Source organism: Bufo gargarizans, chromosome 4 (genome assembly GCF_014858855.1).
Source record: "Bufo gargarizans isolate SCDJY-AF-19 chromosome 4, ASM1485885v1, whole genome shotgun sequence".
Lineage (NCBI taxonomy): Eukaryota > Metazoa > Chordata > Amphibia > Anura > Bufonidae > Bufo > Bufo gargarizans.
This window is the reverse complement of record NC_058083.1, coordinates 137,992,320-138,016,223: the sequence shown is the minus strand read 5'-3', so window position 1 is coordinate 138,016,223 and position 23,904 is coordinate 137,992,320. Positions and strand designations below refer to the sequence as shown.

At 46.6% G+C, this 23,904-nt stretch overlaps 1 protein-coding gene across 4 annotated transcripts in view; it reads left to right on the top strand.

The window, feature by feature from the left end:
- Positions 1-23,904, top strand: part of LOC122933683 (U2 snRNP associated SURP domain containing) — an 88,526-nt gene that overhangs the window by 48,482 nt on the left and 16,140 nt on the right. For 3 of the 4 annotated variants that reach the window (XM_044288632.1, XM_044288630.1, XM_044288634.1), the window contains 13 exons: positions 605-709; positions 830-896; positions 1,449-1,612; positions 2,932-3,094; positions 3,970-4,049; positions 11,090-11,177; positions 12,470-12,589; positions 12,674-12,830; positions 13,383-13,475; positions 14,957-15,023; positions 16,179-16,335; positions 16,933-17,043; positions 21,541-21,653. In XM_044288632.1, the coding sequence (XP_044144567.1) occupies positions 605-709; positions 830-896; positions 1,449-1,612; positions 2,932-3,094; positions 3,970-4,049; positions 11,090-11,177; positions 12,470-12,589; positions 12,674-12,830; positions 13,383-13,475; positions 14,957-15,023; positions 16,179-16,335; positions 16,933-17,043; positions 21,541-21,653 (1,485 nt within the window). The remainder of the gene's footprint in view (positions 1-604; positions 710-829; positions 897-1,448; positions 1,613-2,931; positions 3,095-3,969; positions 4,050-11,089; positions 11,178-12,469; positions 12,590-12,673; positions 12,831-13,382; positions 13,476-14,956; positions 15,024-16,178; positions 16,336-16,932; positions 17,044-21,540; positions 21,654-23,904) is intronic. The other variant, XM_044288633.1, reaches the window with a different exon arrangement.

Genomic DNA, 23,904 nt, shown 5'->3' with positions numbered 1-23,904 from the left:
GCACAGACAATAACGCAGGACTTCTGCTAATATTTCGTTTTAAACAGAGCGTATGAAGAAATGTATGGTTTATTTTCATAGAATCGCCAAAAAGGATTTCCACCCAAATTGCCATAGGCAGAGTTCAGTAATTATACTTTTTCTACTTACACATTTAGCGTTGTTTCCAGATTAGAGAAAAATTTAGAGAAACAATCATTGGTGACATGCTGATAAGTGTGTTGCCATTTTGAGAGACACCAATTCTAAAGTGATAAGCAATATGGGTGCACTTTCTGTTGTAAGTCAAAATTTGGCTATGTTTGGGATGGAAACCCTTTTAAATATTTATCGCCAGCTGCAGCAATAGCATCCATGTTAGGCAGTTATGTAGGTTAATAGGTTAGTGTCTTTCCATGCTTCAGTGGAACTGATCCCTCAGCTGCTGTAGGGCCTCCCAAGTCTAATTTCCCCTCCCAGCCCCTTTGACAGTGGACACGCTCACACACCTCATTTCCATACAGTATGTTAATACATTGCATAGTCTCCAGTATAGGTGTTAGGTAGAGTGCACCTAGTAGGTAGGGTGTGAATACATTTTTCTTTAACTCTGCTGTCGTTGTAGGAATTTACTCGCTCTGATCCATCGTATGATCGAATTTGTGGTGCGTGAAGGTCCAATGTTTGAAGCGATGATCATGAACAGAGAAATCAACAATCCAATGTTCAGGTATCTTGGATCCATCGGCTTTGTACTATTGAAAGACCTATTCTTGTAGCACCTGTAAAATGCTTTGCTTTTTATGGCCCTAAATACTCATTATGAATTTATTTCATGTGTCATTAACAGGTTCCTGTTTGAAAACCAGACACCAGCGCATGTATATTACAGGTGGAAGCTTTACTCGATATTACAGGCAAGTAGTGCATAATTACACAGTGAAATGACAACCCTCAACATTTTGTCCATTCAGTAAACATTTAGTAACAAAGTGGGGGCAGAGATCTGAAAACTTCCCATAGCAACCAATCACAGCACTGCTTTCAAATTTGGATTGTCCTCTCCTTTTACTATTGCTGGCCATCAATATCTGATTGGTAGGAGACTGACGCCCCTCTCCCCTGCGTAAAGGGTTTAGTAAATTTCCCTCATAGTGTCTAAGGCACTGACGAATGGCCAAGTACAGTGCTCGGCTGTGTCTGGAACTGGCACCTCTCTCCCCTGCCGATCAGCTGATTCAGAGTAGCTCCAATGCATGAAGTTGGTGTCAGAACTATAAATCTTCATCTGTTGTGCAGTGGACAAAGTCTTGACAGCTGGATAGGCCATCAGTAGTTGAAAACCTCTTTAAAACTGCACTTTGACTGGATGTTATGGACAACAAAGACCACTTTCATTTAGACTGTTTCTTAAATCTCCCCAGTTTCTTGCTAAACGTTGGTAAAAATGTTTGTTTCACTTTATCCAGGGAGATTCTCCTATAAAATGGAAAACAGAAGACTACCGAATGTTTAAGAATGGCTCTTTCTGGAGGCCACCACCTTTAAATCCATATTTACATGGCATGGCCGAAGAACAGGAAGTAGAAACTCTTGTTGAGGAGCCCATCAAAAAAGGATCACTCAAGGAAGAGTATGTATTCGCGCATGGCAGTTATGTTCGAGAAAGCTACAGCTTTCCATACACTTAGTTAGCTGACGACCAAACTCCACCATAGGCATTACTTTTGGCTAAGCATGCAGAGCAGTGACGTTGCCAGACCCTGTCAGTCTCACTGAGAGGGGCGGTGGCAGAGGTGACATGGTGCTCTGTGGGACTAGGCCAGCCATTAATGCTGATTTTGGAGAAAAGGGCTCATATTGGTCACCGTAATAAACCCAACCAGGATTTATTATCTCCTTCGTGCCTGAAAAGTGGCGTTAAAAAGTCACAAACTGTGTCTGCGACCTTTTAAAAAATGTGTTGCATCTCTTGTATTTTACACTGCTCTCACCACTTTCCCTAAAGGGGAGTAGCCAGCTGCCCCCACAAATGTATCTTCATTTACACCAGTTTTATGGCACAAATAAACCCAGAAATCTACGACAGCTCTGAGCTGGCATACATTTCAGTTTAGGCGCACGAACTGCAGGAGGATGCTCCTCGTCATAAATTAAGTGTGTCCTCGGGTGCAAAGAGGAAATCAAGACGGCCGCAGAAATCATCAGTCTTGGTAAATCTCCCCCTGTGTCTAATTTAATAGGGATCATCATGGTGACAAATGTTCTTTAAGGAACCTGTCGCCATGAAACTGCAGTGCAGTCTGAGGCATATTGTAGAGCAGAATAACCTGAAATGATATACACTTATTACTTTAAACTTCAGCGCTTTCCCTTTATGCTTATTCGTGTAGCGTTTGTGTTCACTCACTGATTAGAACCATCCACTTGACTCCTAAGCATAAAAAGAGCAGAAGTTTACATGAATAAAATACAGCTTTACTGTATGTTTCCCCACAAAACTATATATCCACTCAGCTCCTTCTGCTCCATAACATGCTTCATATAGCACTGCCTTTTAATCTCAAAGTAAGGCCCCATTCACGCAACTATATTCAGTTCGCATTTGTTACTAATTTTTTGCAGATTGCACACAGACCAATTCATTTCAGTGGGGCAGCAAAAATGCAGACAGCACATTGCGTGCTGTCCACATATGCATGCCTGTCCCGCAACAACTCAGATAACTCTTTTATTGTCCATTTTGTGAATAAGAATAGCCATTGTTACAGTGGGACCCACGAAAAGGGCCGGATGCACACTGACCGCACAATGGATACAGTTTTGAGAATGTCCCCTAAAGGATACATTCTACAACACTATACGTGCAAGAAATATTCAATATAGTCACATCATAAAGTTGCGTTTTTACGAAGCCATAGGAAGTTGTTTTCAATTTTATTTTTTCCTTAGACAAAGGGACAAATTGGAAGAAGTGTTACGCGGGTTAACTCCACGGAAAAACGACATTGGGGAAGCTATGATGTTCTGTCTTAACCATGCAGAAGCAGCGGAAGAAATTGTAGATTGCATAGCAGAATCGCTGTCAATATTGAAAACCCCTCTCCCAAAAAAGGTATGGTTAGTATTTTGTAGTACACTGATAAATTGCCCTTGCTGGTAGTTACTCTAAGGGCTCTTTCACACCTGCGTTCTTGTCTTCCGGCATAGAGTTCCGTCGTCGGGGCTCTATGCCGGAAGAATCCTGATCAGGATTATCCTAATGCATTCTGAATGGAGTGAAATGCGTTCAGGATGCATCACGATGTCTTCCGTTCCGGAACGGAACGTTTTTTGGCCGGAGAAAATACCGCAGCATGCTGCGCTTTTTGCTCCGGCCAAAAATCCTGAAGACTTGCCGCAAGGCCGGATCCGGAATGAATGCCCATTGAAAGGCATTGATCCGGATCCGGCCTTAAGCTAAACGTCGTTTCGGCGCATTGCCGGATCCGACGTTTAGCTTTTTTAGAGTGGTTACCATGGCTGCCGGGACGCTAAAGTCCTGGCAGCCATGGTAAAGTGTAGCGGGGAGCAGCATACTTACCGTCCGTGCGGCTCCCGGGGCGCTCCAGAGTGACGTCAGGGCGCCCCAGTCGCATGGATGACGAGATCGCATGGCACGTCATCCATGTGCATGGGGCGCTCTGACGTCATTCTGGAGCGCCCCAGGAGCCACACGGATGGTAAGTATGCCGCTCCCCCGCTCCTACTATGGCAATCAGGACTTTAATAGCGTCCTGGGTGCCATAGTAACACTGAAAGCATTTTGAAATGCTTTCAGTACACTTGCGTTTTTCCGGATCCGGCGTGTAATTCCGGCAAGTGGAGTACACCCGGGTCCGGACAACGCAAGTGTGAAAAAGGCCTAAGAAGGTATAATATCAGTAACCACTAATGGTGATGTGTTTACTTATTTCTATAGTAGTCCTTTATTCTTTGTACTCTTTACAGATCGCCAGACTATACCTGGTTTCAGATGTCTTATATAACTCTTCTGCTAAAGTTGCCAATGCATCCTACTATAGAAAATAGTAAGTATTAGCGTCGTTTAAATGGTGGCTACGTGCAAAACTTTAAAACAATTTACTTCAGGCTATAAAAAAAAAATTGATTGAGTTTCTGTATGTAGAGTATGTGAGAGCAGTAAATTTGGTCAATTTCACACAAGTGTATAAAAAAAAAAAAAAACTGCACATATGATGGCTTTTTTTTTTTTTTTACCGGACCAAACTCATAGCATCATAATGATTGTGTGTTCATGTCTGACCGTGGGTCTTCTGAACTGTACCCAAGGCATTGAGTACTGTACAGAAGACCTATGGCTGTATATATCTGCTAATATATTATTGTCACCTATTGTGTGACTGTTGGTAGTATATAACTGTCACTTATAGAGCAGTATATATCGCAGAAAAAAAACACTTATAGTTTTGTGCTCAAACGTATTGATGTTGTTTCGATTCAATTCTCTTTAAGCCACATTCTTATCTGTAAAATAAAAACTGAGATATGATGAGTGTTTATAAGGTGAGAGAGCAGAGATAAGGAGTCTGTCTGCCCCCCAGATGATGGAAAAGACAAAAAATCCACAGGCAGCTAGTAGAGCATGCCAGGTCTGTACACAAAAATGGATTCCATATTGTTAAGGCTACTTTCACACTTGCGTTTTGTGCGGATTTATTCAGGTAATACAGCCGTCTGCATCTGTTCTGAACGGATCAGTTTGCATCATCTTTAACATAGCCAAGACGGATCCGTCTTGAACACCATTGAAAGTCAATGGAGGACGGATCCGTTTTCTATTGTGCCATATTGTCAGTTAAAACGTCCCCATTGGCTTGCATTGTGTGCCAGGACAGATTCGTTTGGCTCAGTTACATCAGACAGACACCAAAACGCTGCAAGCAGCGTTTCTCGCCCATTTTCCTTGGGGGACACAGACCTTGGGTATAGCTCAGCTCCCTAGGAGGCGTGACACTAAGTAAAACTGTTAAGCCCCTCCTCCATCAGCTATACCCTCAGCCTGGAGATAGAGGCTACCAGTTTTAGCTTAGTGTCCAAGGAGGCAAGACACTCCCTGCTACTGCAGGGCTGTTTTCTCCTTGTTATTTTTACTTTTTCTTCTAATTTTGTTATTTTATTTTTTCCTAGGGATACCAGAGACGCATTAGACCTCTCTGCTCTCCCGGGGTTGAGCTGCGCCAGTGCCAACTTATCTGCACTGCTGCCTCCCCCACAGAAGCAATAGGAGGATCTGGGCAGCAATGGCTCCCCTACATCCCGCCAGCTAGGGGGTCGCCCGCACGCCAAGCCCCTCTTCCAGCTTCCTGCCACTGCGGTGCCAGTGGCTGAAGGGGCGACCCTGCTGGAAAGGACTGAGGGTGAAGACGTCGGACGGTGAGATGGCTATTCCAGCCCATACCCCGTCCCTATCTGCAGCATCTACCCCTCTGGGTAAGGGGGGCACCCGTGGTCGCTCATTCTGAGCGCTCATCTGCAGGACAATGCAGCACAGCAGCATCCTCAGCACCCCCACGCCGTTCCCCCCCACGTTGCTATCTTTCTCCCCCCCCTCCCCCTCATTCGGGGCTGACTCCATTTTTCTCTTCTCTCTCTCCCCCTTCCCGCCGAGAACGGGGGGCGGGGCTTAGCGGTCCCGGCAGGGGGCGGGGCTTACGCGCGCGTCATTTTGGGGGCGGAGCTACGTTCTCCTTCACAGGAGACATTTCAAGCGCTGGAGGGGGCAGAGCTTGTTCCCCGTGCTTTCTGCTGAGGTTTCCCGCGCTTCCTCACTCCTGACAGGAAGCTGGGACACGGTGGGGGACTCTAACCTCCTGTGTACATCGCTCGGCTTCTGTGGGCGCTCTCTGCTGCTCTCTGCTGCTCACTGCTGTTCACTGCTTCTCTGCTGCTGCTGATCTGGGCCATCTCCTGACGTTCTTCTGAGGCACTGGTAGGACAGTTAACCCTCTCCTAACCCTCCTGGTCATAGCTGCTATAACCCTTTGTGGTCTCTATATTAGAGTACAACCACACTTCAGCATGTCAGATCCCACAGGTGCCCCCAAACCCTGGTACCATGCCTGTACCGCCTGTAAGGAACTTTTTCCGCGTGGGCAATCTGAGCCGCATTGCCTTGCATGTCAGGCCCCGGTGCAGGGCCCGCTTCCCGCTGCGCCCCCCGGTGCCTCTGAACCCCCTGACTGGGCTAGGTCTCTGTCTCAGGCGGTGGAAAGCCTTACACACGTAGTGGGCCGTCTCGTGGATAGACCGCCTCTCCCGCAGGCTGCCACAATCCCTGTCGCACCCGCTGGGACTACCGTTTCTGCCGCCCCCACTGGTTCCCTGCCTCCCAGCGAATCTTCCAGGGCCCGGCATACTCAGAAACGTTCAAGGGTTGAGCGCACATCTTCTCCAGATGCTTCGCTCTCTCCGCCATGCGTGCGAGCTCAGTCAAGTCTATCCTCTCAAAGGGATACGCTTTCTGAGGGAGAACTGGCGGATTCGGACGTGGACATGGACTCAGAGCTTCCGTCCAAATTGGCGTCCGCGGTGGGGCATCTTGTCACTAGCATCCGTGATACCTTTCAGCTACACGATGACCCCCCCAGCTCTGAACAGGCCGGCGTGTCCTTTCTCCGCCCCAAACAGGCCTCCAAGGTTTTTCCCATACACGCTGATTTTTCTTCTGTGGTATCCAAGGCTTGGACTCGGCCTAACGTCCGCTTTATTACACCCAGAAAGCTGGACATTTGTTATCCCTTTCCAGCGGATTCTGTGACCACGTGGACATCCCCGCCTAAGGTTGATCCTCCCGTGGCTCGCCTGTCCAAAAGCACTACTATTCCTGTACAGGACGGATCTTCCCTCCAGTCTGTTGAGGACCGTCGTACGGAATCCCTCTCCAAGGCCATATTTACTGCCTCTGGTTCGGCCCTTAGACCGGTCTTTGCCTCCGCCTGGGTTGGCAAAGCGGTCTCTGAATGGGGTTTGCAACTGGAACGGGAGTTAGGGTCGGACGTCCCTGTTCAGGAACCTCCGTTCCTTAGCCCAACTAATTGTTCAGGCCGGAAAATTCGTCTGTGAGGCCTCCCTTGATGCGGGTGCCCTCATTGCCCGTTCCTCTGCCCTGGCAGTTTCTGTCAGGAGGGAACTCTGGCTGAAGGTTTGGGCGGCGGACGCCGCTTCCAAACGCTCTTTGGCCGGCCTACCATTCACGGGTTCCCGCCTGTTCGGAACCCGTCTGGACGAACTTATATCAGAGGCCACGGGTGGGAAGAGTACTCACCTCCCCCAGTCCAGGCCAATGGGCGCCCCCCGTGGTCGCGCTGGTTCGTCCCGTTTTCGGTCCTTTCGCAAGCCCACCGGGTCTAGACCCGCGGCCAGTTCTTCTTCCTCTGGCCCAGCCCAGGATAGACGCAAGAAGCCGTTTTTTCGGACGCAACCTACCTGGCGCAAGTCCCAGCCTGCACGGGCTCCCACAGGCCAGCAGCCCTCTGCCTGAAGGTGCGCCCCCACCCACCCGGGTGGGGGGCCGCCTTCTCCTATTCAGGAACGTATGGCGGGCCCACATCTCAGACGCATGGGCGCTCGAGATTGTATCTTGCGGATACAAAATCGAATTTGCGTCCATTCCGCCAGACCGTTTCTTCCGATCCCGTCCTCCGCGAGATCCCGTACGAGTGGCCGCATTCTTCGCGGCCATTCACTCTCTAATGGACAAGCATGCGGTTGTTGAGAAAGATGGTTGCCTGTTTCGAAGCGGTGCCGTTCGCACAATTCCGATCCCGCACCTTTCAGAGGGCAATTCTGTCGGCCTGGGACAAATCACCGAGGAGTCTGGACAGGACCTTTCTTCTGCCTCCCCTGGCTCGGGCTTCCCTCGGCTGGTGGTTGCATATCCCTCTAAGGGGGAAGTCCTTCCTTCCACTGAACTGGCTGGTGATTACCACAGATGCCAGCTTACGGGGGTGGGGGGGGGGTTTTCCCTCCCCGGTCCGTCCAGGGCGTTTGGTCTCTATCGGAGTCCAGACTTCCAATCAATATTCTGGAACTGAGGGCGATTCTTCTGTCCCTCAGACACTGGACCCATCTGCTGAGGGGCCACCCTGTTCGGATCCAATCGGACAATGCCACGGCTGTGGCATACATAAACCATCAGGGAGGCACTCGCAGCGATGCAAGAGGTGACCCTCATTCTCCTCTGGGCGGAGACGCACGTGCCGGCCTTCTCTGCGATTTACATCCCGGGGGTGGACAACTGGGCGGCGGATTTCCTCAGCCGGTCCACCATCGACCCGGGAGAATGGTCCCTGCACCCAGAGGTGTTCGAAGCCCTTTGTCTTCGCTGGGGTCGCCCCGACGTGGACCTCATGGCCTCCAAATTCAACCACAAGGTCCCCCTATACCTGGCCAGGGCACGGGACCCGAAGGCATACGGCGCCGACGCGCTCGTCCTTCCGTGGCGCGAATTCTCCCTTCTGTACGTCTTTCCTCCTTTTCCCCTCCTGCCACGGGTTCTTCGGAGGATCGCGGCAGAGGGCGTCCCCGCGATTCTAATCGCCCCGGATTGGCCCCGCCGGTCTTGGTACGCCGACCTAATGTTGCTGTTGGCAGACGCACCGTGGCCACTGCCCTCCAGGGAAGACCTTCTCTCTCAGGGACCGATCTTCCACGAGCATTTAGGCTCGCTACGTTTGACGGCGTGGCTATTGAGACCGCCGTCTTAACGCGACGGGGTTTCTCCGCGGACGTAGTCCGCACCATGATCCGGGCTCGTAAGCCCGTATCCTCTAGGATCTACTATCGGGTTTGGAGGTCCTATCTGGGGTTCTGTGAGTCCCGGAGCATCCCACCTCTCCGGTTTTCTCTTCCCACAATCCTGTCCTTCCTCCAGTCGGGTCTGGGGCTGTGCCTCAGTTCTCTGAAGGGTCAGATTTCGGCGCTGTCTATTCTTCTCCAGCGTCCCCTGGCCCCTCTAGGGCCAATTAAGACCTTTTTACAAGGGGTGGCTCACTCTGTTCCGCCGTACCGCCCTCCAGTTCCTTCCTGGGACCTGAATGTGGTGCTCTCGTCGCTCCAATCAGCCCCCTTCGAGCCTTTACGGGAGGTCTCCCTTCGCCTTCTGTCCTGCAAGGTCATCTTTCTTGTGGCCGTCACGTCTCTCCGACGGGTGTCGGAGTTAGCGGCTCTTTCTTGCTCCGAACCTTTCCTGATCTTCCACCAGGATAAGGTTGTGCTTCGGCCTGTCCCGACTTTCCTGCCAAAGGTGGTCTCCGCCTTTCACATCAATGAGGACATCGTCCTTCCGTCGCTCTGTCCCTCTCCTTCCCACCCCAGAGAACGGGAACTGCACCGTCTGGATGTGGTCAGGGCGTTGAGGATTTACTTGGAGGTCACCGGGTCCTTTCGGCGCACGGACTCCCTGTTTGTGGTTCCGGAGGGTTCGCGCAAAGGGTTGGCGGTCTCCAAGGTGGCTATTGCCCGTTTCATTAAACTGGCGGTGTCTGAGGCTTATCGAGCCAAGGGCAGGCCTCCGCCTTTTGGCGTCACTGCTCATTCCACCAGAGCAGTCGGAGCTTCCTGGGCGCAGAGGCATCGGGCCTCGGCTGAACAGTTGTGCAAAGCAGCCACTTGGTCCTCTCTGCACACTTTCACAAAGTTCTATAGGGTGCATACGCATGCATCAGCGGATGCTGCGTTGGGCCGCCTGGTTTTGCAGGCAGCGGTTTCCTGATGCTCTGGTGGTGTTCCGCCTTGGGTTTGTGGTCCCTCCCTTCTTGGACTGCTCTTGAACGTCCCAAGGTCTGTGTCCCCCAAGGAAAATGGGCGAGAAAAGGAGATTTTTGTATAACTTACCAGTTAAATCTCTTTCTCGCTCTTCCTTGGGGGACACAGCACCCACCCTTCTGTGTTTGGTTACAGGGTTATGGTCTGGCGCCCCGTTGGGTTGCTGGCTGGTTGTTTCCGTTATTGGTTGTTATCCTTTCACTACTTGGACACGCAACTGGTAGCCTCTATCTCCAGGCTGAGGGTATAGCTGATGGAGGAGGGGCTTAACAGTTTTACTTAGTGTCACGCCTCCTAGGGAGCTGAGCTATACCCAAGGTCTGTGTCCCCCAAGGAAGAGCGAGAAAGAGATTTAACTGGTAAGTTATACAAAAATCTCCTTTTTGGTGTCCGTTTCCAAAGCGGAATGGAGACTGAACTGAATCATTCTGAGCGGATCCTTTTCTATTCAGAATGCAAACTGATCCGTTTTGGACCGCTTGTGAGAGCCCTGAACGGATCTCAAACGGAAAGCCAAAACGCCAGTGTGAAAGTAGACTTAGGCTCCTTTCACACCTGCGTTCAGGTGTCCGCTCGTGAGCTCCGTTTGAAGGGGCTCACAAGCGGCCCTGAACGCAGCCGTCTGGCCCTAATGCATTCTCAGTGGAGGCGGATCCACTGAGAATGCATCCGCCTGCCAGCGCTCAGCCTCTGCTCCGCTCAGTGAGCGGACACCTGAACGCTGCAAGCAGCGTTCGGGTGTCCGCCTAGCCGTGCGGAGGCGAGCGGATCCGTTCCGACTTATAATGGAAGTCAATGGGGACGGATCCGCTTGAAAATGACACCATATGGCTCAATCTTCAAGCGGATCCGTCCCCCATTGACTTTCAATGTAAAGTCTGAACGGATCCGCTCAGGCTACTTTCACACTTAGAAAATTTTTCTAAGTTATAATGCAGACGGATCCGTTCTGAAAGGAGCCACCGTCTGCATTAATATGAGCGGATCCGTTCAGAACAGATCCGAACGCTAGTGTGAAAGTAGCCTAATAAAGACCAATTGAAAAAAATTATATATTTTTAGATCAAAATAAGTACAATGCAATAATAAAAAAAAAAAAAATTGCCCCCAAAGGTGTACATAGCCTTTAAGTGTGATTTCCAATAACAAAGCTAGGCAGAGACCTGAAAGTGTTAAGTGTACTTCTCATCAGAGGTGTGGATTTACTATACTGTCAAAAAAAAATATGCTGGTGCGCTTGTTTTCTTGAAATGAATCAAAAATATCCTAATTATCATTTCAGCTTTGAAACTAAATTATGCCAAATTTTTGCTGATTTGAATGCTGCCTATAGAGCCATACAGGGTCACCTTCAGTCAGAGAATTTTAAGGTAAGTGAATTCTGTCTTATGTTGTTGAACACTGGCCTCAATTTACTAAGACTAAGCTCACGCCATCTTTAGGATATCTGTCTGAACGATGAATCTGGCGCAGGGATAGACCCTTTTCTCTGACTCTGTACCACCATTGGTTGGTTTACTTTCCCACAAAGCCCCCCCCCCCCCCCATCAAGCATTTTAGGGGGAGTAAAGTGTAGGAAACTTAGATGTACCAAATTGTCACACTTTTTGACAGATTTTTGGAGCCGTCACAAGAGGAAATTCAGGTCAAAGTATTTAAGTCTTTTATTTTCAGAACAGCAATACAGTTTTCAAAGGGGTTGAAACGGGGATCTACAGTAAAGCATTCACCAAAACCCTGGAGTCACTGAGAAAGTTTTAGCAATCTGGTCTTTTTTCCTGAAGGATATAAACCTTTCCATGCTCGTTTTTCTCACATTAATGTGTTTGAATTTTGTAGTCTAGACTATTTATTTCAAAGGATTTCCCTTCTCCTATTTATAAAGACTGTCAGTCGGATTATTGGGAGACTAAATGGACACCTGTTTTGTTTCTCTGAAACAGCGTCGCTTCTTAAGCAGGGCTGTATCAAGAATTGTATCACAGCCCTTTAAAGGGGTTGTCTCACTTCAGCCATTGACATTTGTGATGTAGACAAAGTTAGTACAAGGCACTTATTAATGTGCTGTGATTGTCCATATTGCTTCCTTTACTGGCTGGATTCATTTTTCCATTACATTATACACTTCTAGCTTCCAGGGGTTACGACCACTCTGCAGTCCACAAAAAAGCCCTGGCCTCTCTGGTGGCTGGGACCGCAGGAGTGTGTATCGGCTTCTTTTTCCTATAATGTGCAAGCACAGCCACCATTGCTGGATTGCAGGGTGGTCGTAACCCCTGGATATGAGCAGTGTATAATGTGATGGAAAAATGAATCCAGCCAGTACAGGAGGCAATATGGACAATCACAATACATTAGTAAGTGCCTTGTTAAATGTCATTTGCTGAAGTGAATGGGGCTGTGATGCAGTTCAGACACAGCACTGGGTTGGGGGTGACACTGGTCGAAACAATATGCTGTCAAGGCTCATCTTGGGAAATCGACTTTAAAGTGCTGTGTGTTTACTCAGCACAAGAAGGGCTAATACTACAGCCCCAGGTTTCACATTGATTCCTGTTGTTCCATTTTATGAGCCATTATACAAATTTAATTCCTGGAGTTATGTGAGCTAATTCTTCAGTAATGGTGTGTGATTTATTATTATTTTTTTCTCACCTTGCAGCAACGTGTTATGGCGTGCTTCCGTGCCTGGGAAGACTGGACGATTTATCCTGAGCCCTATTTGATCAAACTACAAAACATTTTCCTTGGTCTTGTAAATATTGAAGAAAAAGAACCTGAGGTAAGTACATTCTAATGTAGCGAGAACGTATTATATGTTTCCCAAAAAATTCTTAGTCTTCCTTTGTATATTTTGTGTTTACAGGAAATAGTCGATGACTTGGATGGGGCCCCAATTGAGGAAGAATTAGATGGAGCCCCATTGGAGGATGTTGATGGGCTTCCTATTGATGGTGCCCCACTGGAAGATTTTGATGGTTTACCGTTAAAAGCTCTTGATGATGATTTGGACGGTGTCCCATGTAAGAGAATGATTTTGTGTTTGTAGAATATTAGGTGACTTTCACACTTGCGGCAGAGTGATCCGGCAGTTCCGTTGCCGCCAATCGGCATGCAAACGGACAGCATTTGTCGACTGATCTGGAGAAACTGATCAGTTTATATATTTTTTTTTTTCACATTTTTACCGGTCTGCGCATGCGCATTGTGGTATTTTTAATGCCGGATAATACACTAATACATTTCAATGTAAATTAATGCCGGATCCGGCATTCTGGCAACTGATCCAGAATTTTGGACGGAGATTATACTGCAGCATGCTACGGTATTTCCTCTGTCCAAAACGCCGTTCAGTGACTGAGCTGAAGACATCCTGATGCATCCTGAATGGATTTCTCTCCATTCAGAATGCATGGCGATGAAACTGATCAGTTCTTTTCCGGTACTGAGCCTATGACCGAACTCACTGCCGGAAAAGAAAAACTTTAGTGTGAAAGTACCCTTACTTTGTAGTTGTGCAATTCTAATTTTCATATGGCACAGTACCTCTTGACTTATGTAGGTTTCTGTTTTAGTGGATATTGGTGATGAAAAAAAGAATGAGCCAATTTTTAAAGTGGCTCCATCTAAATGGGAAGCTGTAGATGAATCAGAGCTGGAGTCTCAAGGTGAGTGAATAATTTAAAGAATTGTTTTCCCATCTCAGCCATTCATGACCGAGATTGGAATACCTTTACTATGCGATGGAGACAAGCGTTATGGATATAGCTATGGAGGCGTCTATTTATTTATTTATTTATTTATTTATTTTAATTATATAGTGCTTTTACAGACATTATTATTACTTTTGGGGGCTCATAATCTAAATTCCCCATCAGTAGGTCTTTGGAGTGTGGGAGGTAACTAGAGTAGGCAGAGGAAACCCCTCCCAAACACTGGGAGGGCATACTCCCTTTTCATGTATTACATGAAACCTGTGAATGTTGTATGGCCAGCCAGCGCTATCCACCATAATCAGCTGGTCTTCGGGTCAAATTAAATATAAGCGGGTATTGTCCTGTTCAAGGGCATCTGTTGCATGTGTACTTGGCAGCTGTGTTGGTCCCATGTTTATATGTGCATGCATTGCTGAAATAAGTTTTGACATAAGCAAATTAGTCTCTCGGAGCAACAGAGGTGTTGCTGTTACACCTAGAGGCTCTTCGCTCTCTGCACTTTGATTAGCCCAGGCAGTGTAAACATGATCACGCCTGACCCGACTTCTCTAAAAGTCAAAGTGCAGAGAGAGCAGAGCCTTTAAAGAGGACCTTTCACCAGAATAAAACTTCTAAACTAACTATACAGGCATGTAGAGCGGCGCCCAGGGACCCCCCCTGTACTTACTGTTATATACCTGGTCGCCACTCCGTTCTCCCGGTATAGCCTCCGGTATCTTCATAGTTAGGCTCCACCCAGGGGAACCTGCCGGCGCCTCCTTCTCCCATGCTGCAGCGCTGGCCAATCACAGCGCTCAGCTCATAGCCTGAGAGGCTTTTTTCTCTCTCAGGCTATGAGCTGAGCGCTGCGATTGGCCAGCGCTACAGCATGGGAGAATGAGCCGACGGCAGGTTCCCCTGGGTGGAGCCTAACTATGAAGATACCGGAGGCTATACCGGGAGAACGGAGCGGCGCCCAGGTAACAGTAAGTGCAGGGAAATCCCTGGGCGCCGCTCTCCGTGTCTTTATAGTTAGTTTAGAAGTTTTATTCTGGTGAAATGTCCTCTTTAAGTGTAACAGCAACCCACCTATTGCTCCAAGGGGCTCTTTTGTATATATTAAAACATATTTTTCTCAGCAATGCGGGCACGTACAAACATGGGACCAACACAGATGTCTTCAGCTGCCAAGCACACATGTAACAGGTCAGCCAGTTTCATAGGTACAAATCTGCTGACAGATGCCCTTTAAGATCTACTGTATATTTTATTGTCTTTACTACATGAAGGTCTCTGACATTTGGAGTTTTATTAACTCTGCAGTTTAGTGTGATATTTTTACTATTCCTCTAAAGTGGTGTCTTTTAACAATGTGAATGTCAGATTAAATCATCCATTTTTTTATTTTAGTTTTGTTTTGTCTTTGTGTTTTTTATCTTTTTGTCTTGTTTTAGCAGTAACAACATCTAAATGGGAGGTGTTTGATCAACATGAGGCATCTGACGAAGAAGAAAATCTAAAGTAAGGATAATAAATAATTGGACAGTTTACTAAGGGTCCATTCACACGTCCGTTGAATGGGTCCGGATCCGTTCCGCAATTATGCGGAACGGGTGCGGACTTATTCGTTTTCAATAGGGCCGGAAAAGATGCAGACAGCACACAGTCTGCTGTCCTCGCCCGCATTTCTGGAGCGCGGCCCCGAACTTCCGGTCCACAGCTCCGGAAAAATAAATAAATAGAACATAGCCTATTCTTGTCCGCAAGACCTTTCTTAGGTGTACGTTCCGTATATGGAACCATTCACTTTAATGGATCCGCAAAAAATACGGAAGGTACTCCGTATGCCTTCCATTTCCGTTTTTTTTTTCCGTTCAAAGATAGGACATGTTCTATTATTGTCCGCATAACGGACAAGGATAGTACTGTCCTATCAGGGGCCAGCTGTTCCGTTCCCGCAAAAAACGGAATGCACACAGACATCATCCGTATTTTTTGCGGACCGCAAAGTACTGAAAAAAGCCATACGGTCGTGTGCAAGAGGCCTTAGTCTGATTTCACATATTGCAGTCGCATTGCTTTTTTTTGCTACGCTTTTCCAGAAATTGCTTCCAGAGCACATCTGGTTTAGCCTTGCGTCCTCTTCATTTTCTGCATGTGTAGCAGACCCATGGGGTCAGACCCCCACCAAACATAAAGTGATGTCATAGCCAAGTGTCTCACAAACATAAAGTGATGTCATAGCCAAGTGTTCTAAAAAATAGTAATGTACTTACCTACGTTTTTTAAAAGGATTGTCTTTCCTTAAGCATCTTATTACCTATCCACAGGGTAGGTGACAAGTTTCTGGTCAGTAGAGGTCGACCGCTGTGACCCCCTACGATCACAAGATCGGCAGTCCCATAACAGTGAATGGTGCGGTAGCACTCGTACCTGCTTGCTGCACTCGGGGGAACCCAGGAACCTTTGTATGACTGCTGTGACCTCCACTGATCAGACACTTATAACCTACCCTGATACTTATCGCCTAAGGTAAAAAAACACATTCTGTTATACTATTGATCATGTAAAAGAGATTCTGTACTTGTGCTATTAAAACAAGCTCTATAAAGAATAACTAACGTTAAACTGCGTGATTAATATCAATTGCCGTAAACATCCTCTGTTTCTTTGTAGTCAAGAAGAAGAAAGTGAGGATGAGGATGACACGCAAAGTTCTAAGTCAGAGGACCAACACTACTACAACCCAATTCGAGATGACATGTCTGATTCTAAATCCATGAAATACTCTGAAATGAGTGAAGAGAAGCGTGCCAAACTTCGAGAAATTGAGGTCAGTTCACTGTTTTCTTAAGATGTGTTCCAACCTGCACTATTTATTGGCCCGTATAGCTTTCCAGAATTAACTTTTCATCTGGTTTCTTATGCTTTCATTAGCTGTATCCTGAAGCTATTTTACTGAGAAAACAAATTCCTTTGCTTCTGAAGCGCATTTTCAGTGGTGAATAGTTTGTCAGGATCACAAGTTACAGATTGTTGGAAAACAATATATTCTTGTGATAGAGTTTTAGAAACCAGCGCATTTTGTATCTGCTCTACTACTTGCAGTGCAAAAACATCCTAAGGATTTACAGCGGATGCAATTTCCCGAACATACGTTTCTGCTAACCCCCAAACCAAAAGTACCCCATGAGTCTCACGCTTTCTAATGCTGCCAATTGATACACAGGCATTTTCATGGCTCTGATTGATTTTGGAGTTATAATTTGTCATATGGAATTAAAATGATGGATGGTAATGTTCTATATTAAGAGGACAGTCTGAACATCACCAGCAATGATGTAGGAGATGTATTAATGGAAAGACATCTAATGATCCCTGTAGTATGTTGGTTCAATCCCATTTCACTTTCTTTCTTATCCTTTTTAAGCTGAAGGTAATGAAGTTCCAGGATGAAATTGAGTCTGGTAAAAGGCCAAAGAAGTCTGGACAGAGTATTCAGGAGCAGGTTGAACATTACAGAGACAAGCTGCTACAGAGGGTACATCTTTTTTATTTTTTCCTTCTTGTGTGTCTGGATAGCATGCATGAGTTTCACTTCACTTATTATACTCACTTATAAAGCGCAGACCTATTCCGCAGCATTTTACAGACTTTAGCATCACTGTGTCCCCAATGGAGCTCACAATCTAAGGTCCCTATCAGTATGTATTTGGAGTGTGGGAGGAAACCCATACAAACTCCATGCAGAGGTTGTCCTTGGTGAGATTCGAACCGAGGACCCCCAGCGCTGCAAGGCAACAGTGCTACCCACTGAGCCCATGCAAATATTAGGGTACTTTCACACTAACGTTTTGGCTTTCCATTTGTGAGATCCGTTCAGGGCTCTCACAAGCGGTCCAAAACGGATCAGTTTCACCCTAATGCATTCTAAATTGGAAATAGATCCGCTCAGAATGCATCAGTTTGCCTCCTTTCTGTCTCCAACGGATCCGTAGTGGCACACAATGTAAGTCAATGGGAACTAATCAGTTTTCTCTGGCACAAATAGAAAACGGATCCGTCCGACATTGGCTTTCAGTGGTGTTCAAGACGGATCCGTCGTGGCTATAGAAGACATGATACAACCGGATCCGTTCATGACGGATGCATGTGGTTGAATTATTGTAACGGTATCATTTTTGAAGATCCATGACATAACCGCAAAAAATGCTAGTGTGAAAGTAGCCTTAGGTACCCATGCGGCAGAGGATTCCGGCAGGCAGTTCTGTCGCTGGAACTACCTGCCAGATCCGTCAAAACGCATGCAAACTGATGGCATTTGTCAGACTGATCAGGATCCTGATCCGTATGACAAATCCATTGAAATGCAGGATCAGTCTCTCCGGTGTCATCCGGAAAAACGGATCCGGCATTTGTTTCACATTTTTTGTGGTCTGAACATCCGGAATTACAGGACGGAGATAAAACCGCAGCATGCTGCGGTATAATCTCAGTCCTAAAAAGGCTGAATTGAAGACATCCTGAACGGATTGCTCTCCATTCAGAATGCATTAGGATAAAACTAATCAGTTATTTTCCGGTATTGAGCCCCTAGGACAGAACTGTGTATGTATTTCTTTGTTAGAAATGGAAATCTAAAAGGTTGTCCATTATACTTAAAAATAAAAATCTGGATTCCAGTCATGTATGTAGTATTTTACTGCTTAGCATCATATTTCATGTGGCTGAAAGTCTCCTTTTTATTGTTTGCAGTAGCCTCATGACTCCTAGTTTTATATCTTGACACATATTTGGTTCCTTGGGGTGAATGGTCAAGCAAACTTGAGTAGAATGGAATAGTCCCTGGGTTCACGCTTAGTGTAATGGTGAAGAGATAGCGGTGGTGTTGAGTGTCTGTAACAATAGATGGCCTGTAGTCTCGTGCTTATCAGGTATCCATCTGGCTTGGCTTTTGGGGTCTCTAATGTCCTTCAGCTTTCAAAAGTTACGATCTCACAGATCACTTTTGTGAAACAGGAAGCTTTTTTTTTCCCCCCCCTCTGGCCACTTGATTCCTCCAGATTAGTAGCTATTATGATGTAAATGTGCACTAGTCGCTTGTTTCTCATGTTTAATTCCTAGTATAGAATAACAGTGCTGTGTAAATTCTAATAAGTCCCAATTTCTTATTAATATACAGTTATTTCTCATCCGTATCATTGGGGGACACAGTCTTGACCTTGGGTATAGCTATTTTTTTTTCTATAGGCGGAGTAGTTGCATGGTAGCATGTCCGTCTTCCATAGGCGGGGGAATTGCACGTGCTCTGGAAGCCTGTTGCATTAGACTCCTTTCATAGGTGAAGTAATTTTCATTGGATTCCGTACAGTCGGTAGCACTACACTTCCTTCTTAGGCGGAGTACTTGCACTTCCTTTGGGTACTGTATAGCCTGTACCATTACCCTTCTTCCATAGACAGGCTAATAGCACTTCCATGGGGTACCGTACAGTCCGTTCCATTATTCTCTTTCCATAGGGGAGTAGTGCCACTAACTGGACACGGTACAGCTGGTAGCTTTACCCACCTATTTACACCACCACAGAAGTCCTGTTGCACTATCACTGGATCCTATGCTTCTGCTAGCATTCCTCTCCTTCCGTAATAGGAGTATTTGCACTTACTCAATATACTGTACATTTTGTGGTATTACTCTCTTTGTATAGAGTGGTTGCTCTACCACTGGCTCCTATACAGGCTGTTGCATTACCCTCCTTTATAGGGCGGGTAACTGCACTTCCGCTGGGTACCATATGTCCTGTTGCATTACCCCCTCCGCATGCAGAGTTAATTGCACTAATACTGGTTGTCATCTGTCCTTTAGGTTTTCCCCCTGCTATAGGTGGATTAGTGGCACCACAATTGCATACTGTAGATTCGTTAGTATTGCCCCCCTCCTATTGGTGGAGTAGTTGCACAACCAGTAGTTCTTACACTACCCGTGGATTGTGTCGGGTTTCCTTCTTCAGTCAGCAGAGTGATGCTCTGTCTATCGCATTTTCAGTCTTTCTTAGGTGGGGCGGTAGCTGACAGGCTGTGGACTCAACCTTGCTCCTCAAGTGGAGGATGGCGCTAGCACCATATTCTGGGTGTTTACTGCTGTTTGGCCTCATCCTCAAGGGGAGCCTCTCTGGTCCTGGAAACCATAGTTGGGCTATGGCCTCCCCCCTCTGTTCATCGTAGAACTTTCTCGCTAGTTGTAGCTGTGATTGTACCTACATTTCCTTATCACAGGTGGCACTGTGCTCATGTTCTGCCATCACTGGGTGCGATAGATCCTCCAGACCTTATGTGGTCCCTGAGGCGCTGGCTGTTGGGTACTCTTATTCCTTATAGTGCTGTCATCTGGCCATACCAGGACAGGTTTCAGCTGGTGGGTTTTCTCACTTCTCGTGGGTATTAATACTGCTTCGGTGCATGGTATAACATGCCAATTTCTAGGGCGTGGGCTTCGAGCCTTTACAGGTAGTGCATTGCCTCTACCTTCTACTACGGTGACAGCATCAGCGTTGCCTCCGTGTGGTTTTGGATATGCACTTATTCAGTTTGCATATGTGTATTGTTTGCATGGCTCCCCTCCCCGGGTAGAGCAGGTCGTGCTGTTCTTGTTGTCACCCCTCGATGCTGGTTCCCTACTGAGCCGCATCAGCCTTTTCTACTTCTCCCCTTTCACAGGGCGAGTAGTTGCACTTTCTCCACATACTGTTACTGCCTGCTCGGCTAGTGTTCAAAGCCTTGGGGGCTCTTATGCCCCCTTTCTGCTGTGGGGTGCCTGCACAGGTGGTGTTGGTCCAGGTTCTCTAGCCCAAACTTGTTCGTCATGGTCCTGCTGGAGTGTTCTTCTCTTCTGGCAGTCTGGTATGGTGTGTGGGGCCTCTGCCTTCAAGCATCTCTACTTCCTCCCCCATGGGGGACAAGTTTTGTCACATCTGCAGTTCTTTGGCTCTTGATATCCAGACACCATTCTTTTTCATCTGAAGTTGGCTTCCCTTTCTGCATTTCGGACCTTTCTGCAGGAGGTGGCGCACGCTGCATCTCCTTACTGGCTTCAGTGGAATCCTTGGGGGATTCGCATCTATCTGTTTCAGATGTCCTCTTTCCGACGGACTGATTCATTATTTGTCTTTCCAGAGGGACCAAGATGAGGGCTGGCTGTCTCCAAAGTTGCCATTTCCTAATGGATTTGTTTGGCCATGGTGGAAGCGTACCGCATCAGTGGCCGGGCTCCACCCTTCCGGGTTACTGCTCATTTTGCTCGGGCAATGGGCAGTACATCACTGGGTTTCGGCCCATCAGGGGTGCAGGGCGGCTGCCTGGTCGTCTGGGCACACTTTTTTCAAAGTTTTACAGAGTGCACACCTTTGCATCTTATGACACTCTTCTGAGGCGTAGAGTTTTGCAGAAAGCGGTCCTCAGATTGGCAGGATGGCTTCTTCGTTTTATGACCCACCCTGGGGACTGCTCTGGAACGTCCCAAGGTCAAGACTGTGTCCCCCAATGATACGGATGAGAAAACGAAATTTTTGTACTTACCGTAAAATCTGTTTCTCTTCCGTTCATTGGGGGACACAGCTCCCACCCTGTATGTACATTACTGGTTCTCCTAGATTGGTCCTTATGGTTCTTTAGGATGACCCATCTCCGGTGTTCTTCCTTTTTATTATTTGCTGTTGGCTTCTCCTGACTCTCTCCTACTGCTTTTGTACAAACTGATGTCTGCAGGAGGGATATAGCGGAGAGGAGGAGCTAACACTTCTTTTGCCTAGTGTCGCCTCATAGTGGCAATAGCTATACCTAAGGTCAAGACTGTGTCCCCCAATGAACGGTAGAGAAACCGATTTTACGGCATGTACAAAAATCTAATTTTTTACCAAAATGTAGTGTCTTCCATAGTAAGATGTAGCACTAAGCTATGACACAGCTGAGCAGGTTCCTTGTAATGCCACAAGATGGCAGTAGTGACAAGTACAAATAACTAAATTGTAATCTCTTAACAGGAGAGAGAAAAAGAAGTGGAAAGAGAAAGAGACAGAGATAAGAAAGATAAAGAGAAGTTTGAGTACAGATCAAAAGAAAAGAAGGATGACTCTACACCAACTAGAAAAGAGAGGTAAGTAAACATGCAAGAGGTGTATAACGGAAGATAAGCACAATAAACCACTGTTTTCAACTTATAAACCATATTGCCAGTATGAAAACTAACTCATATTCTCATGTTCCTTATTGCTTATGCATCATGCATATAAGCTTCTTACATTAAATACCTCCTGCCAGCTGTGTTGCCCTACGTGTGCATGATTCCATCCCCTTGTGTGTAGGTGGTGTGCCCTAATCAACATAGTAAATACTTAATAGGAAATAGTTTTAAGCTGACCCTTATTCTCCTTTGTTACTCGGACCAGTACCATCAGGGCTTGACTTATAGGGGCTCTTTCCTAGGTGATAATCCTGTTTTGTGGAACCTCAGCGGAATACTTTAATCTGCCTTCACATGTGCGCTGTGAACTCCAGCAGTCTGTTCCGGCAAGGATCCGACCGCTTGCTGGCTTTTGGCCGGACCAATAATATTGCGTGCAGTATTTTTTGTCTGGTCGAAAGCTGGCATATACAGTACAGACCAAAAGTTTGGACACACCTTCTCATTCAAAGAGTTTTCTTTATTTTCATGACTATGAAAATTGTAGATTCACACTGAAGGCATCAAAACTATGAATTAACACATGTGGAATTATATACATAACAAAAAAGTGTGAAACTGAAAATGTCATATTCTCGGTTCTTCAAAGTAGCCACCTTTTGCTTTGATTACTGCTTTGCACACTCTTGGCATTCTCTTGATGAGCTTCAAGAGGTAGTCACCTGAAATGGTCTTCCAACAGTCTTGAAGGAGTTCCCAGAGATGCTTAGCACTTGTTGGCCCTTTTGCCTTCACTCTGCGGTCCAGCTCACCCCAAACCATCTCGATTGGGTTCAGGTCCGGTTACTGTGGAGGCCAGGTCATCTGGCGCAGCAGCCCATCACTCTCCTTCATTCTCAAATAGCCCTTACACAGCCTGGAGGTGTGTTTGGGGTCATTGTCCTGTTGAAAAATAAATGATGGTACAACTAAACGCAAACCAGATGGAATAGCATGCCGCTGCAAGATGCTGTGGTAGCCATGCTGGTTCAGTATGCCTTCAATTTTGAATAAATCCCCAACAGTGTCACCAGCAAAGCACCCCCACACCATCACACCTCCTCCTCCATGCTTCACGGTGGGAACCAGGCATGTAGAGTCCATCCGTTCACCTTTTCTGCGTCGCACAAAGACACGGTGGCTGGAACCAAAGATCTCAAATTTGGACTCATCAGACCAAAGCACAGATTTCCACTGGTCTAATGTCCATTCCTTGTGTTCTTTAGCCCAAACAAGTCTCTTCTGCTTGTTGCCGGTCCTTAGCAGTGGTTTCCTAGCAGATATTCTACCATGAAGGCCTGATTCACACAGTCTCCTCTTAACAGTTGTTCTAGAGATGTGTCTGCTGCTAGAACTCTGTGTGGCATTGACCTGGTCTCTAATCTGAGCTGCTGTTAACCTGCGATTTCTGAGGCTGGGGACTCGGATGAACTTATCCTCCGCAGCAGAGGTGACTCTTGGCCTTCCTTTCCTGGGGCGGTCCGCATGTGAGCCAGTTTTTTTGTAGCGCTTGATGGTTTTTGTGACTGCACTTGGGGACACTTTCAAAGTTTTCCCAATTTTTCGGACTGACTGACCTTAATTTCTTAAAGTAATGATGGCCATGTGTTTTTCTTTACTTAGCTGCTTTTTTTCTTGCCATAATACAAATTCTAACAGTCTATTCAGTAGGACTATCAGCTGTGTATCCACCTGGCTTCTCCACAAGGCAACTGATGGTCCCAACCCCATTTATAAGGCAAAAAATCCCACTTATTAAACCTGACAGGGCACACCTGTGAAGTGAAAACCATTTCAGGTGACTACCTCTTGAAGCTCAACAAGAGTGTGCAAAGCAGTAATCAAAGCAAAAGGTGGCTACTTTGAAGAACCTAGAATATGACATATTTTCAATTGTTTCACTTTTTTTTTTTTTTTTATGTATATCATTCCACATGTGTTAATTCATAGTTTTGATGCCTTCAGTGTGAATCTATAATTTTCATAGTCATGAAAATAAAGAAAACTCTTTGAATGAGAAGGTGTGTCCAAACTTTTGGTCTGTGCTGTATGTCTGATACAATGACTGGATCAGAGTGCCGGAGTTCACAATGCAGATGTGAACCCAGCCTTAAAGAGCCATTGAACTGCATACTCAAAAGATAGATGCCCGTGATGAGAACATAGCCCTGCCACTTTACAAATC